We start from the raw sequence: 19785 nt of genomic DNA on the forward strand, positions 1-19785 counted from the left end.
GGGGCCAAATATTTTTTTAAATGTTTAAAAACGGCGCGCTCAGTCGTCCTCAAAAAAGATCCGCCATGCTGTCGTGATGGAACCGCCATGCTGTCGTCGGTATCCGTAATAAGACCGTAAAGCGGCCGCAACCCAGTCGCTCATAGTCTTCCGCAATCGCCCCACCAGCTAGCACGGCAGAGATGCGAATGCCATACGGCCTTCCTGCGGCATCTTCCCGACTACGGGCCGACACTGTTGCGGCTGCGTATCGACTACAGAAGAACTGCCACGTCTCCCCTGCGGCTATGGGAGACTGACGACGACGGCAGTAGGACTAGTGGCGGCCGAGTTACGGCCATTGGCGACAGAGATACGACTGCCTGGCGACTGCATTACGACATACCACGATTCCATGGCAAGACAGGATGGTGTGAGGGTCTCCGTGGAATGAGGTCCTGTGGTGCCGACAAGGATATGGCTTTATTGTTTGGACTTGGGACTTTTGGGAACTTTATTTTTGGGACTTTGGTCCTTTGGAAACTTTATTTATGGGACTTGGGACCAGTGGAAATAATTTGTTGGACTTTATTTCCATTCTCTCTCCCTGCAGAAAAGTTTGATTATTACATTACAATGATACATCTTTATTAACTTTCTTATTGTACATCAAACATCTTTATGCTTCATGTCATACATCATTGAAATGAATAAAGTGAAATGTAAAATAGAGAAATAAAGATTTAAAAAGTTGTGTGAATCGTCTCCAATCGCCGGCGGTCTTATTGCAGTCTTGCGGACGTCGGAGTAAACCGCCACCCGGCCCCAATGCAGTCGCCGCGATCCGCCATCGGTCGTAATCTAGCCGCCAGACTGTCGCCACGCTGCCGCCGTGCATCCGCAATGCAGTCGTCGTCGATCTTCAACAGTCGCCATCCCACTCGGGGCGTCGTCGCAATGCAGTCGCAATGTGGCCGCCTGCAGTCGCCATACTGCCGCCTGACCATATTTGATCGCCCGAAATCGCCAGTAGTCGCCGAAATATCCGCCTATGTGTGACTTAGGCTTTAGCCCACCTACCAAGGCAAGAAGCCACTCCAGCAGAAGAAGGAGACTCCAGCAACAAGTGCTCCAAGTTTTATTCCTCAAGTCCAGGTCCTGGGTCATAGTTTTTGGTAAAATAAATTGTGTTTAGTGTAAAATGTAAAAATGTTGCCCACCGGTTATGTGTTTAGTTTTAAAATTCCGGCAATATGTGAACAGTATAAGGTTGTGGGTGTGAATCTGTTAGGTAGTTTCTCAACGCATTAGGAGGGACATATTTAGTTTAAAAATGTACATTTAAATGTTTTAAAAAAATAAAAAATAAAGTCGCACACACTGGGATTGGAGTTAAAAATGTTAGGGGAATCACATCTACGTGTCACACTAAAAGTAATGTTTAAATGAATGCCAGCTCACCCCAGCTGCTCCATGTGGACGACTCGGGTCGAGTCTTGATGAGAGAAGGGGGTAGTGTTGCGGTTGTGCCATAAAGGAAAACCTCCTATAGTTAAATTGCACGACAACATGTAGCCTGCAGTAGTTAGTTATTTTCTATTGAATGTAAAGATTAGCCCTTTACCTTTGTGTAGTAATCAAAACCAATATGCGTTGAAGTTATACAGGATTTCAAACCCTCGTTGGTTAAGGGAAGCCATTTTTAATGAGCAGGAAGGCGTGGCCAAAAGCACGGCCCAGGTGACCAATGGCGAGCCGGGAACCGGTCGCCATGATGCGACAAGCCTCAGCCAATGGGAGGCTCTGGACCATGTTGAAGGGCGTGGGCGGGTCTGATAAAACCCCAGTCCAGCGCATTATCACTCTCTTGGCTTTGGATTTTCGCTGCGCTACGACCTCCTGTTCTCTCTTGCCTTGGATTTTGCCTCATGGACGACACGATTCTCTTGGCTTGGATTTCGCCACGTGGACGAAACCCCTCTTGAACTCTGCCTCGCCGACGATAGTGCTCTTTGCTTTAGATTTTCGCAGCGCAGAGGACACACTTGAGCTCTTGCCTTTTCCGCCACACACACGACGAGACCTGGCTTGCTTTTTCGTAGCTCCAACGACATGTGTTTGGCCTTTGTGTTCTTTGTCAATACCTATCGCTTCTGCGCCGATCTCTTGCGCCATCCGACAGACCTGCAAGAGTTGGCTTTTCTACACAACTCACCTGCGCTGAAGTTCATCTACCTGTGCTGAAGTTCGTCTGTGCCAACTTCGAGGTGTCGGTTCGTCCTTCGGACCTTTCCTCATCCAGGCTGCACGTCCGGATCGGGTATTGAACTGCGAGCCGCGCACACCAGACCACGTGGTCACCAGCGAGGCAATTCCAGCACGTACATCGGTACGCCAATAACCAGTGTGTTTAATTCCCTGTGTGTGTGTCAGAGTGTGAAGGCGCCAGTGGGGATTATGATGATAGGTAAGAATTGGTAAGCTGTATCTTTGTCTCTGTGCCTTCTAAATAAAAGGCTGTACATTTGATTCCTTTCCAACCTGTTCGGTACGTCCTTTCACCAATTGGCCTCGCATCATCCGAGACCGAATTTGGCTAGATTCAGGTCCATAAATGTCGTGGGGTAGTGCCGCTTTCCACACCATGCAAATCCGCTCCGCACCCATAAGGTGTGGGAAAGTGAGGGTTCGATCGCGCAGTTCTTCGGCACGCGTGTGCACCTTAATCCGTGCACCTTGAAGGTATTCGTGATTCTCCGGTATTAACCGAGGGGAAACACGCAACAAAATTGTTGTCAAGAAGGGGGATTTTTGAACTCCCACCACAACTATATGTTAATGATGTCATGGGTGCCTTCATTATGATGTCAAAAATGAACAAGTAGAATGATTCATCAGATCAGAATGACATTTTCTTGAGCGTGATCCAAGGATAAGTTGGTCGAGAATATTCTTTTTTTTTTTTTTACAAAAGTACAGCCATGTTTTTACGGCGCAGCCCATATCAGGCAATGCCGTCTGGAACAATTTGTTTGTTTGTCCATCCGGTGTATGCTTGTATGTCCCTCACAAACGTCCACTAATCAGAGCTGAGGATCTGGTCACATGACAGGGGGACAGCAGATCCTCCACTCAGCAGACCCAACCCGGCTCCGCCGTTGTTAGACTGTCGGTCTTCTTTTTGTCACAAGTGGTCGAAGCAGTTGTCCAACGATAAGCACGCAAACATAGGACATGATTCAAGGAGTTTGGTCATAATGAGATGGGGTGGGGTGGGGAGGGGAGGGGGGATGGGAATAGGGTGAAGGATGGCAGGTGTTGCACACTTTAAATAACTCACTGCTTTTTTTCCAAGTTCGCTTTTGGATAAAGTCAAATTGCCCGTGATGTAACATCCTGGTCCAGCACCCTTGGGGATCCTGTCGGAGGGAACATTAGTAACGCAACGTAGCCACATACTTCTAGAAAGCCTCTTACAGCAAAAATGTGTCAACAAGAACTTCTCACTCTGAACCACCTTAAAAACGTTTGCAGATCAACGTCTTAAAAGGGAAATTTAACGCAAGGAAACCCGTATTTAAAATATACACCACGTTATAAGAGGAACCAGTGGGCCGAATTAGTCATGAAATGCCAATGCAATTGATGCATTCACTAAATAAATAATCACAATCACATGAATGTGTCAAAAGCAAATACTTTTTTAAACCTTCATCAAAGAAAGAATCAGCTGAGGGATGAGAATAATCTGACAGACAATTTTAAATTAATAACGTTGCAAATTAAATAATTAACGAAACAAGTCAAAATGGTCCATACTTGTCGTCATGAAGAGCGGTTATAAAAAGTGTTTGGGAATTTCCTGCCGAGAGCTGGATGGAGCCGAATTTGATCTTCGCCAGCAGGGCCTGTGCGTGCGAACTGTACAGCTCGAGTGAGAGCGCAGTAGAGAGCTTGTGCGACACGTTGAAGGGGAGTTCCTGTAGCCTCTCCAGTTCCGCGGGCACGTCGTGGCGAATCTGCAGCTTCACGGTGTACTCGCCCTTGTCCAGCTTCAGCGTGTACTAAGAGTAGAGTTCAAGGAGCGACCATGGCATGGCAAAACAGCATCTTCCGTTTCCCTTTTGTTCCCCTTCATCCCCACATTTACTCAACATTCTGCGGCAAGAGCTAAATGGCGATTTCAGATGTAAAATTTGATAACCGTTTAGGATGAGATCGTGTGACCGATGGACCCGACTACAATATCCCCCCATTTTTGTGGGGATAATAAAAAGCCCATCATTGGTAAAGGTGATTTGTTGTGAATGGAAAGATCATTTACGTCCATGCACAAATGCAGATGCGATCGGGGTGAATTTACATGTGCACTCCAAATTTGTGTGCTCCAAGATGCAGAATAAATTTCTTGCCCTATATAAACATATACACAGAGTGACACGAGTATGAACCAGGAAATACCAAAAAACGGCAGGACCGTCGAACCTGTTGAGGGTACGCATCTCCCGAGCCCAGCAGCCGCTTGCTTTGATCAAATATCATCCAGAGCTGAGAATCAAACTCGGACTCGTAGAGAAGCTGTGAGAGTAACGGACAGCTGGGTGTCACGTCACCGTTTCTCACCTAGATAAAAAGAAAAAGAAAACAAAACAGGGACAAAACTCAAAGAATCAAGTGATACAAACAATGTGAATGCAATCATCTTGTTGTTTCATATCCAGGCTGTGGCTTTGGGTGGTCCAGAATAATATGAGAAAAAAATTGTAACAACTTTTTAATGTTCTCACCATCCATAATTGTTCCTTTGGTCATAAAAACACTATGTGAAGTTTTAGGGATCTATTTTAATATTTAGAGGTAGCTCAATGAACTTGAAATTTCAGTACATATAGTCTAGACACTATACAGGTGAAATTGGTATATAACGCAATACACAAATTACACATACAGTACATATAAATTCTAAACACATCTACCAGCTGGTTATTCAGTCATTTCCAGTTAGGGTCTTCTTGTAGCTGTCAGGGAATGTTTTCCTGTGTTTCTTTTTTTTTTTTTTTTTGTATACAAGATCGAGGCTCGTGAAAGAGCGAACATTAATCACACAGAAAGACAGACACACAAAACAAATAACATCGGGAGCGGTAGACAAGATGGGGAGAGAGGGGGAAGGACACAAACACAACATTTGAGAGCAGGGACCGAGAGACATGGAGACATCGAGAGAACTGTGGGAGGGAGAGGGCTTTGGGGGGGAGGCATGGGAAGGGGGGGGGGGGGTGGGAGAGGTATAAAACATATGGACACTGCCAAGACTTCCAGGAAAGAAGTTGGAATTTCAAACAGGGTGGATCTGGGGTGAATTAGTGGGGGTAGAAAAGATCAAGGTTTTGGATGGGGGAGGATAAGAGATGGTGGTGAACAGCTGTTTTAAAGACCTGGAGGGTGGAGTGGGATTGAAGAGAGTGAGGGGGTTTGTTCCAGAGGCGGGAGAAAAGAGGAATGAAAGAGTGAAGGTGAGCAGAGAGCCGAGATTTCGGCAGTTTAACCATCAGAGGGTGGCTGGCAGATCTTGTGCGACCTGTAGGAATATTTGGGGGACAGAGCACAGAGAGAGCTGGGGGAGCAAGGCCGGAGAGGAGTCGGTAGAAGACAGAAAGACCACCTACCTGCCTGCGGTGAGTGAGTGAAAGGCCCTCAGAGATAGCTTCATCGTGGGAGATTCCAATGATTCTGAAAGCTTTGGATTCAACAGCGTGAAGCCGAGCCAGGTGTGAGGCAGGAGCACCAGCCCAGAGGGGAGAGCAGTATTCCATTGAGCTGCGGATGAAAGCCTTGTATGTGGTGAGGAGCTCAGGTGTGCCTAGGAAGGACTTCGCACGACGGAGGATGCCCAGTCGGCGACTAGCTTTGGAGGCCAGCTTGGAAATGTGGTTTTCCCAAGAAAGATCATGGCAGATGGTGAGACCCAAAAGCTTGAGCGACAGAACTTCTTGGAGAGGATTATTGAGAAAGTAGATGGGAGGGTTGTCCAGTCGATCTTTTCGGAGAGACATAGTAAGAGTGTGAGATTTGTCAGGATTGAAAGACATGTTCCACATGTTTGACCAGTCTGTGATTTTGTCCAGGTCTTCAGAGAGTGAGGAGGCTGCAGACTGCCGATCTGAGGGAAGAGGATTGGAGCGGCAGAGAGTGGAGTCATCAGCAAAGAGATACAGAGGATTTTCCAGAGAGTCGGAGAGATCATTGATGAAGACCAGAAAAAGCACAGGGCCCAGAACACTGCCTTGGGGAACTCCAGCCTGAACAGGAAGAGGAGATGAGAGAAACCCATTCAGGGTCACACGTTGACTACGACTGGAAAGGAGGTCCGCCAGCCATGCGTGGAGATTTCCATGGATACCAAAGGAGGAGAGTTTGGTGAGAAGAGCGGGGTGCCAGACCGTATCGAAGGCACGTGATATGTCAAGGGAGAAAGCTCTAATTTCCTGTTTGGCATTGAGGACCTCCATCCATTGTTGAGAAAGCAGAAGCAGCATGTCCAGAGTAGAGTGACCAGGTCTGAAACCAAATTGATGATCAGAGATCAAGCCATTGTAGAAGAGGAAAGATTTCATATCTGAAGCAATGATGGATTCCATGACTTTGCTGATAATTGGGAGAAGGCTGATTGGTCTGTAGTTGCTCGGATCTGTTTTTGCACCTTTTTGTGCAAAGCGGTGATGTTGGCTGATTTCCAAGCAGATGGCAGATGACCTTGAGCAAAAGAGAGGGTGAAGAGAACACAGAAAGGGAGTGAAAGAGCGGTAGAGCAGGATTTTAGGACCCGTGGGTTGATGCCGTCAGGTCCAATTGCAGAATCAGAGTCGAGGGTTGACAGAAACTTTTTCCACCTTGTCAGGAGGAAAGGACACAGAGTCCAGGAGCAGCTGGGTACGACTGGGTATGGTGGGTACAGAGAGGGATGGGTTTGGGACACAACATTTAGAGGCAAACACAGAGTTGAGGAATTCAGCTTTTTCACGTGCAGAGTCAGCCATGAAGCCGTTTGAGGTGAGGGAGGGGGAACAAACACCAGAAACAGATTTGACCAGACGCCACCAGGATTTGGAAGAGGGAGACAGATAAGAGAGTTCGGTCTTGAGAACAGAGAGATATTGTTTCCTGGCTCTCCTGAGGGTGGACACACACTTGTTTCGGGCTTTGTGAAAGGAAATGAGATTTCCTTCCGTTGGATTTGCTTTCCAGGATACGAAAGCAAGTTGTTTTTGAGCAACAGCCTCACCACAAGATTCGTTGTACCATGGACGGGAGGAAGGACATGACAACTGAAGACGAGATGGGATAAATCTGTGCATGAGAGAGAGCAATTTACTTTGGAAGAATTCCCAGGATGAGTTGATGTCAGAGGCGGTAGAGATGGGAGACCAGTCCAGATGATTGATGGCTGCTTGAAGACCGTGCCAGTTGGCCTGAGTGAAATGCCAGACTCGTCGACGCTGAGGAGGCTCTCTGAGAATGGTCAGAGATGTCCACTTTAACAAGCACATGATCAGATGAGCCGACTGGAGCAGAAGAGCAGCAGACATTTTCAGGGAAGTTAGTCATAACCAAGTCCAGAAGAGAAGATGCTCCGTTGACTGAGATCCGGGTCGGGAAATTGACAGATTGTGTCAGTCCCAGTGAGTAGCAGAAGTCCTTTGCTGAAGAGCCATAGCTGGTGAGAGAGGTACCCACACCCAGCCAACTGGCATGGTGACAATTGAAATCACCACATATGAGGAAGAGAGAGTTGGGATGGGTAGATAGAAGTTGGTCCATATTATTAGACAGCGAGATGTAGATGGAGTCGTCACTGTTTGGTGGACGGTACAACACACATATGAACAAAAGGTGGGAGCGATGGGGAAGCCGTAGTTGAAGGTATTCCTGGGGATGAGGTGGAGAGAGGGCAGTGCAGGGCGAGTGAGGAAGAGAGTTTTTTCATAAAGATAAGCAACCCCACCTCCAGGACGAGGCTCAGGTCTATCATACCAGAGGAGGGAGTAACCTGGGAGAGATACCAATAGTCTAGTAGGAAGACTAGGTCCCCCTGCACCCCCCGGAGATATACTTCTAATCAGTGTTTCTAGATTGGAAAAAATGTGTAGAAAATGACTAGCTATGGCCCCAAGCTGAAAAAATGTCCCACATACCATTATTATGCAAATTACTGCTGCCATTATCAAAAAAACGATTTTTGACATATCTCAGCCAATATTGCAGATAATTGAAAAATGAAGGTGTCTAGACCCATGTTTTGAAGGGCATAGATCATGATAGAACTATTCATAACATGATTACATGTGTCTATGGTATACTAGTATGCATATTAATGCTGTAATTACAAAATAATCAGTTTTACAAATGATAAGGATACGTTAATACTGCAGATAACTTAACATGGTACATAAGGGGTCTAAACCCAGGTATTTTCAAGGTTAAATGTCAACAAGATGCTCCTGAGTCTTGCATAGGGGCGGGACATTGGCAGTAACATTGGTACCACTCAACTTTTCTTCCCACCATTGACTTTGTATTGCGAGAGATTTTCACTTGCTTATTTAAAGGTTTCTCACCCAGCCCACGTAAAATCTACCAACTCCTGCTGTTAACTCCCAAACATATTTTTTTATGTTATCCAATCACAGTGCAGAAATGACAGACTAGAGATCCAAATTAGTGCTGCTATAGCTGCCATTTTACATTTCCATCCATGTAACATGCGCGCTCGCGCGCTCGTATCAATTGGTAATGTCGCGCGCTCGTATCAATTGGTAACGTTGATGTTATTGAATACCTCAGTTGAAAGTTCAGTCTTCCATTCCATCTGTGTGTTGTTCTTGGTATTCATCCTCCAATCTAGCCAGGTAAGATGCTAACTATAATGTTACTCACACTCTTGACTTCAGTTTCTGCATGAAATCATAAACAGGCAGAATAACAGCTGAGCCAGCTAGCACCATGTTAGCTAACGTTAAAGCTAGCCTCATCTATGTACAGTATGTTCCTAATGTCGGTGTAACTTAAACTTTTGTTAATGCCAAACATGAGACATATCTGTTGACTTCTGTATATGAATTGAACCAGAAAGAGGCACGACAGCTGAGCTAGCTACAGTAACTTAGCACAATGTTTCATTGGCCTAGATAGCTAACGTTAGTGTGGAAGAATTTAGATGTTTTAGCTATTAGCACTTTTGATGCCACTAAACATGGTTTAGTCAGCTAAAAAGTACCCTAGTGTAGAACATGACTCAGAACCTCTGTTACCTCACTGAAAACTCAGAGCCTCCTTTCACAGGCACTTTTAACATCATTCGTGATTTCTTATTTGTCATTTAACAGTGATGGTAGACATCGACAGCAAGCATGCCCAAAAGAAAACGGAGTGTAGAACCTGCAGCCCAAAGCTCTCCTCCTACATGCATCCTTCATGTACCATCCATGTCTGATCATGGGGATTTCACGCCCCTCCGTAAAATTAAAGGATCTGCTTCAGAAAAACTGCAACTGCTTCAAAAGATCCGGGATAGACGTCTCAACCAACCGCATGACTCCCCATGTCGTATGCAATCAGTATGTGATCAGATCCCGGCAACTCTTCCTGATGACCTAGAAAGAGTAGGATATCACAGCAAGTGTTATAAGCACTTTGTCCGCCACTTTCATCGTCTGGGAGATGATACAGAACCAGGGCCATCAACCTCATCATGGCATCACTCTCCTCGTAAACCAGGAGGTTCTGCTGAACCCATCTTCCCGCCAGAGTGTATATTTTGTGAGAAAGTTGAGACCAAAGATGCTCATCGCAATACTGAGAGGCCTACAACCTTCCCATCCTTTAAAAACAAAGAAAATGCATGGGAGCAAATCGAAACACGGGCTGAGAAAATGGGTCTCTATCGACTCCATCGAAAGGTGAAAAACAAAGACCTCTTTGCATGTGAGGCCAAACACCATCCGTCATGTTTTAAAGCTTTCCGCACAGCATTCTACAACTATGAGCGTGCGATTCACAGAGCCGAAGCACCAAAGGAGCAGGCTTGCATGTCAGCCGCCCATGAAAAGGCATTCAACTCAGTACTGGAACACATTCAAACCCAGGTCATCCAGCAGAATAAAGTTCTACAGCTTTCTTCCTTGCGCTTGCTCTATGTCGAGGAACTGAAACTGAATGGATATGAGAACTCAAATTATCGGTCAGAGAAACTACTGAAACGCCTACAGAATGACCCAATCAAGGAGCATATCCACTTCACGAAGGTTGATCATGACAAATGTGATGTCATTTCTTTCTGGCTTGTGCACAGCTCAAACATAACAGTTTCCAATGCTCTCGCACGAGCATTCACACTCGGAAGCACAAACAAGAACCAAAATGTTGCCCTCCAACTTCGCCAGGGTATTCTACAGGCTTTCAGAGAGTGTAAAGACCAACCATGGCCACCAACAGCTGAAGACATGGAGCTCAATCCTGAAGACATCCTACCTCCAGACCTTGTCCGCTTTCTCAGCGTGCTAATGACTGGCAAGGAGGGCATCGAGACAGAAAAGGTGAAGCGTCTGGTCTTCTCCATTGGACAAGATCTGTGCCGTGCAGTGTCAGATAGAAAATGGAAGTTACCAAAGCACATTCTCCTCTGTGTGACTGTAAGGCACCTGTTCCGAAGCAAACAGCTCACCACAATACTACACAGGCTTGGACACTCTGAGAGCTACGATTTCGCCTTGGAGTTGGAAACTGCTCTCGCCAAGGTCCTGGATGAAGTCTCAACTTATCGTACACCACAAATTGTGACAGGAGAGGGCAACCTTGTATTCCACTGTGAGTGGGACAACTTGAATAAAACCACTACCAGTGTGCACGGCAGCAACATTGTAAACAGTGCTGGAGGAATCATGGTGCAGGAGGTCAAGCCCGGGTTCGAGAGCAGCAAGGACCGAATGCTACCTACCATCAATAGGTCACAACAGCGTAGCCTGAAGGTCGACACACCAAAAACTCTCCCACCCTTGCACTTTACTCGCGTTGGCCCGAAGTTCCCTGAAGGCTCATCATTCACACCGCCAGCAGAGAATGACACAGTCTATGCCACTACGATGCAAGAGTACTACATCTGGCTCTTCATCAGATACATCGGAAGCTGTGGCCTGCAGCCTGTGCCTGGGCTAGGGGGTTTCACCTCTGCAACTGGTTCTCCCCCACCCAGCAAATCAACAGTCGACTACTGCACGCCTATCCACCAACCGATCACAGACAACGCAGTTGTTCGTGAGCTACTGAAGCGTTCCGAGGCAGCAACTGCGAATGGCAAGGTAAAATTGAAAGCACTTCGTGAATGGCGATTCAATTTGTAATTTTTCCTGAAAAAAAGGTGATTACCTGTGATGTTTGTCTAGATCTGAAACTGGCAGTGACTGGTGATTGAAATGCGGTGCCTTTTTGTGTTTCAGGTCGAGGTACGTGAACTCCCCACGATCTACAGCAACCAGGAAGAGACTGATACCAGGGTGGTTCTGTACCTCCATCATGCTGCTACCATCGGATACAAGAACGCTGTAGTCAGAACACCGGACACAGACATCCTCCTGATCCTGCTCCACCATGCCCACAACATCAAGCTGACGGTGTACCTGGATACAGGGTCAGGGAAGCATCGCCAACTTGTCAACGTCTCTGAGCTGGCAGAATCCCTGGGAGAGGACTACTGTGCCACTCTCCTGGGGTACTATGTGTTCAGCGGAGAAGACTGCACCAGTGCCTTCAAAGGGAAGGGAAAAGTCGGGCCCTTGAAAAAGCTGGAGAAGAATCCCAGGTTTCACAGGGCATTCGGTGAACTGGGTGACAACTGGGATGCCAACCCTGAGGTGGAGAGGCAGTTAGAAAAATTCACCTGTGTGATGTACGGCCAGAGTCGCGAGTCATCAGTGGACATTGTCCGTGCCAAGCTGCTACGAAAAATGGTGGGAGAGGACAAGACCCTCACATCCAAGTCCAAGGTTGATCTGGCTCGCCTTCCTCCATGCCAGTCTGCCCTGAAGCCGCACATCCAGCGTGTGAACCACCGCGTAGCATTGTACAAAAGAGCCGATCAACCTATCATCGAAAAGCCAAAACCTTATGAGGAGCAAGGATGGATAAGGACTGATGAAGGACTGTTGAAACCAATGTGGTCCAGTGGTCCCATCCTACCAACCTCACTGGTGGATCTTCTGAACACAGGAGAGCACGAAGAGGAGGAGGAAGAGGAAGGAGAAGAAGAGTTTGACTCTGACGATTTCGATGAAAATGATGATGACTGACTCAGTGTAGAATCACTAATGCTAATGATGTTTATCTAAAACAAGCAAGAGAAGAGTGGTCACATTGAGTGCTAGGACTATTTTGACAGTTGTAATATTTAGAAAAATAAAACTTTGTGTTAACGTCTGTGTAGACGGACCTTAATATGAGTCTATTATTTCGTAAAACTGTGATTATTTTGTAAATAAAGCACTAATTAGCATACTAGTATACCATAGACACATGTAATCATGTTATGAATAGTTCTATCATGATCTATGCCCTTCAAAACATGGGTCTAGACACCTTCATTTTTCAATTATCTGCAATATTGGCTGAGATATGTCAAAAATCGTTTTTTTGATAATGGCAGCAGTAATTTGCATAAAAATGGTATGTGGGACATTTTTTCAGCTTGGGGCCATAGCTAGTCATTTTCTACACATTTTTTCCAATCTAGAAACACTGATTAGAAGTATATCTCCGGGGGGTGCAGGGGGACCTAGTCTTCCTACTAGACTACAAGGAATCAGAGACATCATGAAGGAGGAAAGTTTCTGTTAAGCAGATCACGTCTGGTTTGTCAGAAGCAACCTGTATGGAGAGATCAGTCAAGTTTGAGCGAAGGCCCCGGATGTTTGAGGTCTATACCGTTAATGAAGAGGAAGGGGGAGCATCGGATACAGAACAGGGGGGGGGGGAGGGGTTGGGTAAGATGTGGAAGAGGAGGAAGAGGTAGGGAGAGCTGTTGAAGGTGTGTCAGAGATTTCAGAATAGCTTGGAGAAAGGGAAGAATGGGGCGGACAAAAGGTTTGATGGTGATTGGGTGAGGCACAGTGAGGTGTTATTTGAGGAGTGGGAAGAGCGAGGCAGAAGGTTGGGGGAGATGAAGGTGAACGTTGGAAGGGGGAAGAAGCGTGGAGGACGCTTTGAGGAGGAGGGGTGAGAGGGGAGTCTAGGAGGGGAGGAGCGAGGGAGAGGCTCAGAGGGGAGGGGTGTGGGGGGAGTTTAGGAGGGAAGGGGCAAGGGGGGAGATTTGAAAGGGATGGGTGATGGGGAAGATTTGGAGGGGAGGGGCAAGGGGGAAGATTTGGAGGGGAGGGGTGAGATTGGATTTTAGAAAGTGTACGATTAATGGGAAACGAACATTTATTGCAAAATGAGTTTCTTTAGACCTTCGAGTCAAAAATACGTTTGAGGATGCTGAAGGAGGGGTGGAGTGCAGGAGAGTTTCAGGAATGTAGAAAAAAGGAACTGTAAGAGATGGAATTTTTTTTTGGAATGAATAGATTTGGTGAGCAAGTCGAAAGCATCCTTTTATAGAAGAAGAAAAAGGTGTTATAATATACGACAGAATACAGTTCTTCAGGGGAAAGTTTAAACATTTTTAACAACGTGATCACGTGAACACGAACAACGTGGTCGAAGAACGAACGAACAAATAAGAACAACGAATAAACGAATAAGAGCAGAGAAGGAATTATTTTTTTTTGAGTTGAGATTTTAAACAAGGAAGTATGGGGTGAAAGACGGACAAAAAACAGAGAACGAAAGTAATTGCAGCGCAATCGACGAACAACTGAGAGAAAAACAAAGCCTCAAGGTCGGACATGGAAGCCTACTATGCCTCAGAATACGTGACACGAATTACCCGACGATTTTGTATACAGGTATGAAAAATTAACACCGAGAATCTTACTAAAGACACACTATAAGTACACACACCGAAAGATCGATAAAGTTTCGACAAAAACACAATTGTGAAAAAATTACTTAACTTCGAAAGCGTGAGCGCATGGACAGCTTCGAAAGAACGTGACGTGACCTGAATGTGACCTCGTGACGATTCGTCCGAGACTGCGATGGTTGTTGACCTTTGGCCTACGTTGAACTTTTGGCCTATGCTGATCTCAAAAATAGTTGGTGGTTGAATTCAGTTTGTCGATATGTATATCATAGTCAAATTTCAAGTCAATTGGATGAAAATTGAGGATTTTAGAAATTTGAAAAAAGTGGTTTACCTTTGGCCTATGTTGACCTTTTGACCACAAAAATATATACGATTTTGTCGGACCACGAACTCTACTATTTGGTAAAGTTTCGTGAAGATCGGTTTAAAAGTGTCCTGTAGGCAAGTATAAGTGAGCGGACAGACAAACAAACAAACACACAAACACACACCGGAGTGATCAACATACTTGCAAATTTTTTTTTTTTTTTTGCCAACAAACAAACACACATCGTACTTGGGAATTTTTATTTTTTGCCAAGTAATAACAAATGCAACCGACCAATATAATTGATTTTGCAAGTAAATAAAAAGGATTGCCAAGATGATGAATAGAGGTGTGAAAATGTGAAATACCCTCAAAAGGCAATGTCTCACATCCATAATTATACATTTGCCACACACAAACCTGGAGAAAGGTGTACGTCAGCATAAGCTCGTATTGTTGCCGACCACCCGACAGAACATCCCTACTACCGAGAGGCCTAATTCTCGCTTCCACGGGCCTGAACACAGACAGACACACAGCCACGGTACAGTGTCGTTAGAACATTTCAACCGAAACCAATTAAGTCGGACAAATATTAGATATTTGGTGCCCCCTCGGTATCTCGTTTAGATGGCACAGTGTTACCTTAATGGCTGCACCCAGCTTTTCAGGGTAATGGAAGGACTCAACTCCTCGTATTTCAAGAAAGATCTGACGTCGACACGGCCCACACAATCGGAAGCTCTCTGCAGATAAAGTGCAGACATTCTCTGATATTAAAAATACATAACGAACATTTTTTACGTGTGCTTGAGCTAATGCCAAGTGCTCATTGACCTTTAATGGGTGGTGTTGGGGACGGGCTGGTGAGGACAAGGAAGCGGGCAGGATCAAAAACTAGAAAACATGGATTTCATTCCAATAGTATCAGGAAACTCACCTACTGCTTGGAAAGCGGAACCTGTGGGAAACTACAAAGCAAAGAACCACCCTCCGTGCCGAGTTTTGCTGACGCAGGTCTAAGGTTTGGAAAACACATTATTTGACTCCATCCTCATCATAATCCAATTCTTCCTCCGAGTAGTAAATCCACTCATTATCCCAACGCTGCGCAGTGACTTGCACAATTATCTTTGCTGGCTTTTACTTTACTTATCTTTCTGTCTTTCCATTTTTACTTTTGTTTCTTTCAACTCCAGGCAGTAAATTGTTACAGACTTCCGGCATCTTTGCATTCGGGGCCTGCAGGATGTTCTGGAGGTGTACGCACCTCTGAGATGTGCAGCCTGTGTTTGAATCTCGACCCAGCTATAAACTGGCATCCTGGTGTTTCTCGGGCAGGGTGAGGCATCGATGCGTGTGCCGTTGCTTGGATCGACATTTAACTCGGCATCTCGTCTGCTGGCATTAGTTGGTGGACGTTAAAGATCCCACGGTGTCCTTCGCGAGGAGTAGGCGAGCTATCGTCAGCACCCTAAAACAAATTACAAATTCCTGCCCTAACTGCATTGGGCACTGCATCAGTGGCACTGCTGCATCCCCAGAAAATTACACTCCCCGCAGACATGTGCTGCATATGAAAGAGAAGAAAAAAATCCTCGAGTTCATGGGTTCTTTTAGCTTAAGTGGCTTCTTCACACATTTTATCGTCGCTGTTTGTCTGGCTGGTGAAGCTATCGAGAAAGAAACAGTGCTGTCAAGGACCGGTGCTGTTACAAATTTGTGAAAATCAATTACCATTGCAGACTGCCCCTTTATGGCTGTTAGGGTCCAGAGGGAAGCAAAATAAGTTGATTAGGGCGGGGGTGGGGAGAAGAAAAACAACGTTTGAAGAAGACAGAAATAAAATGAAGGAAGGAAAGGAACATGTGTGGGGCATCTGGTGAGAAGGGGGGAGGACACGAGGTTAAAAAGAAAACCAGTCTTCTGAGTAGGCAGCTAAACTACTTGGTGATGCATTCACTTTTGGTGGAACAATTATGGTATTTTTGTGTACGAAGAAAATTAACGACACGCTAAATGCTAAATCCTTGTAAATAGTCGGACCCCGCTATTCACGGAGGATACGTTCCTGGAAAATCCGTGAATAGCTAAACCCGCGAATAGCGAGGCATTGTTTCAATGGAAAAAGGGGAGATAGGTTCCCGAGTCACGAAAATCCACGAATAGAGAGGAACAAATAGAGAGGAACAAGCTCACGGCTTGTGTAAAATGTTTTTTTGCGTACATACACCTGCTTTTTTCATGGCTGTTGAAAGATGGGTTTTATAAATGTGTCAAGCTAGCGGCTCGTGAATTTTTTTTGCGCCCTGCAAAAACTGAGAATTTGCGGAACATGGCTGCGAATAGGGGAAAAAAACGCGATTTCACGGAAGAGGGCCGTGAAAAGGAAAAACCCGTTAATTTGAGGGACATTTTTCCGCAAATAGAGAAACGTGTAGCATTTTATCAACCGTGAATATGCCGATTTCACGAATAGCCGAACCGCGAATAGCGGTATTCTATTTTCCGCGAATAGCGGACCCGTATTCTATTTTAAATCCTTTTGGATGTTGTTGTTGTAGCTAGGGCGTCACATGATGATACAAAGCTCCTGGACCAAAGGTATCTGGCAAAGTCAACCCGGTAGCTCCCAGAGATCCTTCGTGGAAGTAATGCTATAAAACAGTCTGTGTTGAGTGAATGTGGCGCATGTGGAGATCAGGTGGGCCCTGGTGTGTGGAGTAGTGTTGTAGTTGATTTATACATAGCGACTGCTGTGTAAGTATTGTTCGAAGGATGCGCAGTGGCCACAGCACAATCTAGCTGGGTGTACTCTCATTACTCCAGAGAGAGTTGATTCCGTGTTACGTGTGTCCAGAGGAGGAGTATTTAGGATGTTGTTTGGGGGGTAGTGTTGAATCTAGAAGGTGGTTGGGTGATTTTAAATTGTGTGTAGTAGGGGGAGGAGGAGGCATGTTGTTGAATATGTCGATGTCAGGGTGAGCTGTGGAATTCTTTTTTTTTTTTTCAATCTCTGAGTTGAGGGGTGCTTTAACAACGTTGAAGAGATGCAAAGGATCATGTGCTGCCAAAAAATCATGCGTACGCCCCTTGTCCAAGTGACCTTGGATTGGGAGTATTTTAAGCGGTGAAGCCACTTCAATATTTGGCTATGTCTTTTGGTCTGTCAAAAATGAAGACGAACATTTCTAACCCACCCTGTTTACTTCTAAAGGGTTCGAAAGTGTAATTCTGGAGAGTTGTAAAGGGTAATTGTTGAGGGTTGTAAAGGGTAATTGTTGAGGGCTGTAAAGGGTAATTGTTGAGGGCTGTAAAGGGTAATTGTTGAGGGCTGTAAAGGGTAATTGTTGAGGGCTGTAAAGGGTAATTGTTGAGGGCTGTAAAGGGTAATTGTTGAGGGCTGTAAAGGGTAATTGTTGAGGGCTGTAAATGGTAATTGTTGAGGGCTGTAAAGGGTAATTGTTGAGGGCTGTAAAGGGTAATTGTTGAGGACTGTGAAGGGTAATTGTTGAGGGCTGAAAAAGGTAATTGATGAGGGCTGTAAAGGGTAATTGTTGAGGTCTCTAAAGGGTATTTTTTGAGGGCTGTAAAGGGTAATTGTTGAGGTCTGTAAAGGGTAATTGTTGAGGGCTGTAAAGGGTAATTGTTGAGGGCTGTAAAGGGTAATTGTTGAGGTCTGTAAAGGGTATTTTTGAGGACTGTAAAGGGTAATTGTTGAGGGCTGTAAAGGGTAATTGTTGAGGGCTGTAAAGGGTAATTGTTGAGGGCTGTAAAGGGTAATTGTTGAGGGCTGTAAAGGGTAATTGTTGAGGGCTGTAAAGGGTAATTGTTGAGGGCTGTAAAGGGTCATTGTTGAGGGCTGTAAAGGGTATTTGTTGAGGGCTGTAAAGGGTAATTGATGAGGGCTGGAAAGGGTAATTGTTGAGGGCTGTAAAGGATAATTGTTGAGGACTGTGAAGGGTAATTGTTGAGGGCTGTAAAGGGTAATTGTTGAGGGCTGTAAAGGGTAATTGTTGAGGGCTGTAAAGGGTAATTGTTGAGGGCTGTAAAGGGTAATTGTTGAGGGCTGTAAAGGGTAATTGTTGAGGGCTGGAAAGGGTAATTGTTGAGGGCTGTAAAGGGTAATTGTTGAGGGCTGAAAAGGGTATTTGTTGAGGGCTGTAAAGGGTAATTGTTGAGGGCTGGAAAGGGTAATTGTTGAGGGCTGTAAAGGGTAATTATAAAGGGTACTTCTAATGGGTTTTAAAGGGTGATTCTAAAGGGTAATTCTAACGGGTGATTCCAAACGGTAATTCGAAAGGGTAATTCTAAAGGGTAATTCTAAACGGTAATTCTAAACGGTAATTGTAAAGGGTAATTCTAAAGCTTAATTCTAAAGGTTAATTCTAAAGGTTAATTCTAAAGGCTAATTCTAAAGGCTAATTCTAAAGGGTAATTCTAAAGGGTAATTCTAAAGGGTAATTCTAAACGGTAATTCTAAAGGGTAATTCTAAAGGGTAATTCTAAACGGTAATTCTAAAGGGTAATTCTAAACGGTAATCCTAAAGGGTAAGTCTGAAGGGCAATTCCGAAGGGCAATTCTAAAGGGCGATTCTAAAGGGTGATTCTAAAGGGTGATTCTAAAGGGTGATTCTAAAGGGTGATTCTAAAGGGTAATTCTAACGGGTGATTCCAAAGGGTAATTCTGAAGGGTAATTCTAAACGGTAATTCTCAAGGGTGATTCTAAAGGTTAATTCTAAACAGTAATTCTAAAGGGTTATTCTCAGGGGTGATTCTAAAGGGTGATTCTAAAGGGTGATTCTAAACGGTAATTCTAAAGGGTTATTCGAAAGGGTAAATCTAAACGGTAATTCTCAAGGGTGATTCTAAAGGTTAATTCTAAACGGTAATTCTAAAGGGTTATTCTCAGGGGTGATTCTAAAGGGTGATTCTAAAGGGTGATTCTAAAGGGTTATTCTAAAGGGTAATTCTAAACGGTAATTCTAAAGGGTTATTCTCAGGGGTGATTCTAAAGGGTGATTCTGAAGAGTAATTCTAACGGGTGATTCCAAAGGGTGATTCTAAAGGGTGATTCTAAAGAGTGATTCCAAAGAGTGATTCTAAAGGATAATTCTAAACGGTAATTCTAAACGGTAATTCTAAACGGTAATTCTAAACGGTAATTCTAAAGGGTAGTTCAAAACGGTAATTCTCAAGGGTGATTCCGAAGGGTAATTCTAAAGGGTGATTCTGAAGAGTAATTCTAATGGGTGATTCCAAAGGGTGATTCTAAAGGGTGATTCTAAAGGGTGATTCTAAAGAGTGATTCCAAAGGGTGATTCTAAAGGGTGATTCTAAAGGGTAAGTCTAAATGGTAATTCTAAAGGGTTATTCTAAAGGGTAATTCTAAACGGTAATTCTCAAGGGTGATTCCGAAGGGTAATTCTAAAGGGTGATTCTAAATTCTAAAGGGTAATCCCTTCTTCCAGTCATTCCAGTCAT

At 44.8% G+C, this 19785-nt stretch overlaps 1 protein-coding gene across 4 annotated transcripts in view; it reads right to left on the bottom strand.

Moving 5' to 3' along the window:
• Window positions 1–19785, bottom strand: part of TPP2 (tripeptidyl peptidase 2) — a 201391-nt gene that overhangs the window by 29068 nt on the left and 152538 nt on the right. For 3 of the 4 annotated variants that reach the window (XM_078778530.1, XM_078778532.1, XM_078778533.1), the window contains 5 exons: window positions 14946–15046; window positions 14721–14817; window positions 4441–4602; window positions 3799–4043; window positions 3320–3398 (listed from right to left, as the gene is read on the bottom strand). In XM_078778530.1, coding sequence (XP_078634656.1) covers window positions 3320–3398; window positions 3799–4043; window positions 4441–4602; window positions 14721–14817; window positions 14946–15046 — 684 coding nt within the window. The remainder of the gene's footprint in view (window positions 1–3319; window positions 3399–3798; window positions 4044–4440; window positions 4603–14720; window positions 14818–14945; window positions 15047–19785) is intronic. The other variant, XM_078778531.1, reaches the window with a different exon arrangement.

The sequence above is a fragment of the Myxine glutinosa genome, chromosome 5 (assembly GCF_964187855.1).
Source record: "Myxine glutinosa chromosome 5, kmMyxGlut1.1, whole genome shotgun sequence".
Lineage (NCBI taxonomy): Eukaryota > Metazoa > Chordata > Myxini > Myxiniformes > Myxinidae > Myxine > Myxine glutinosa.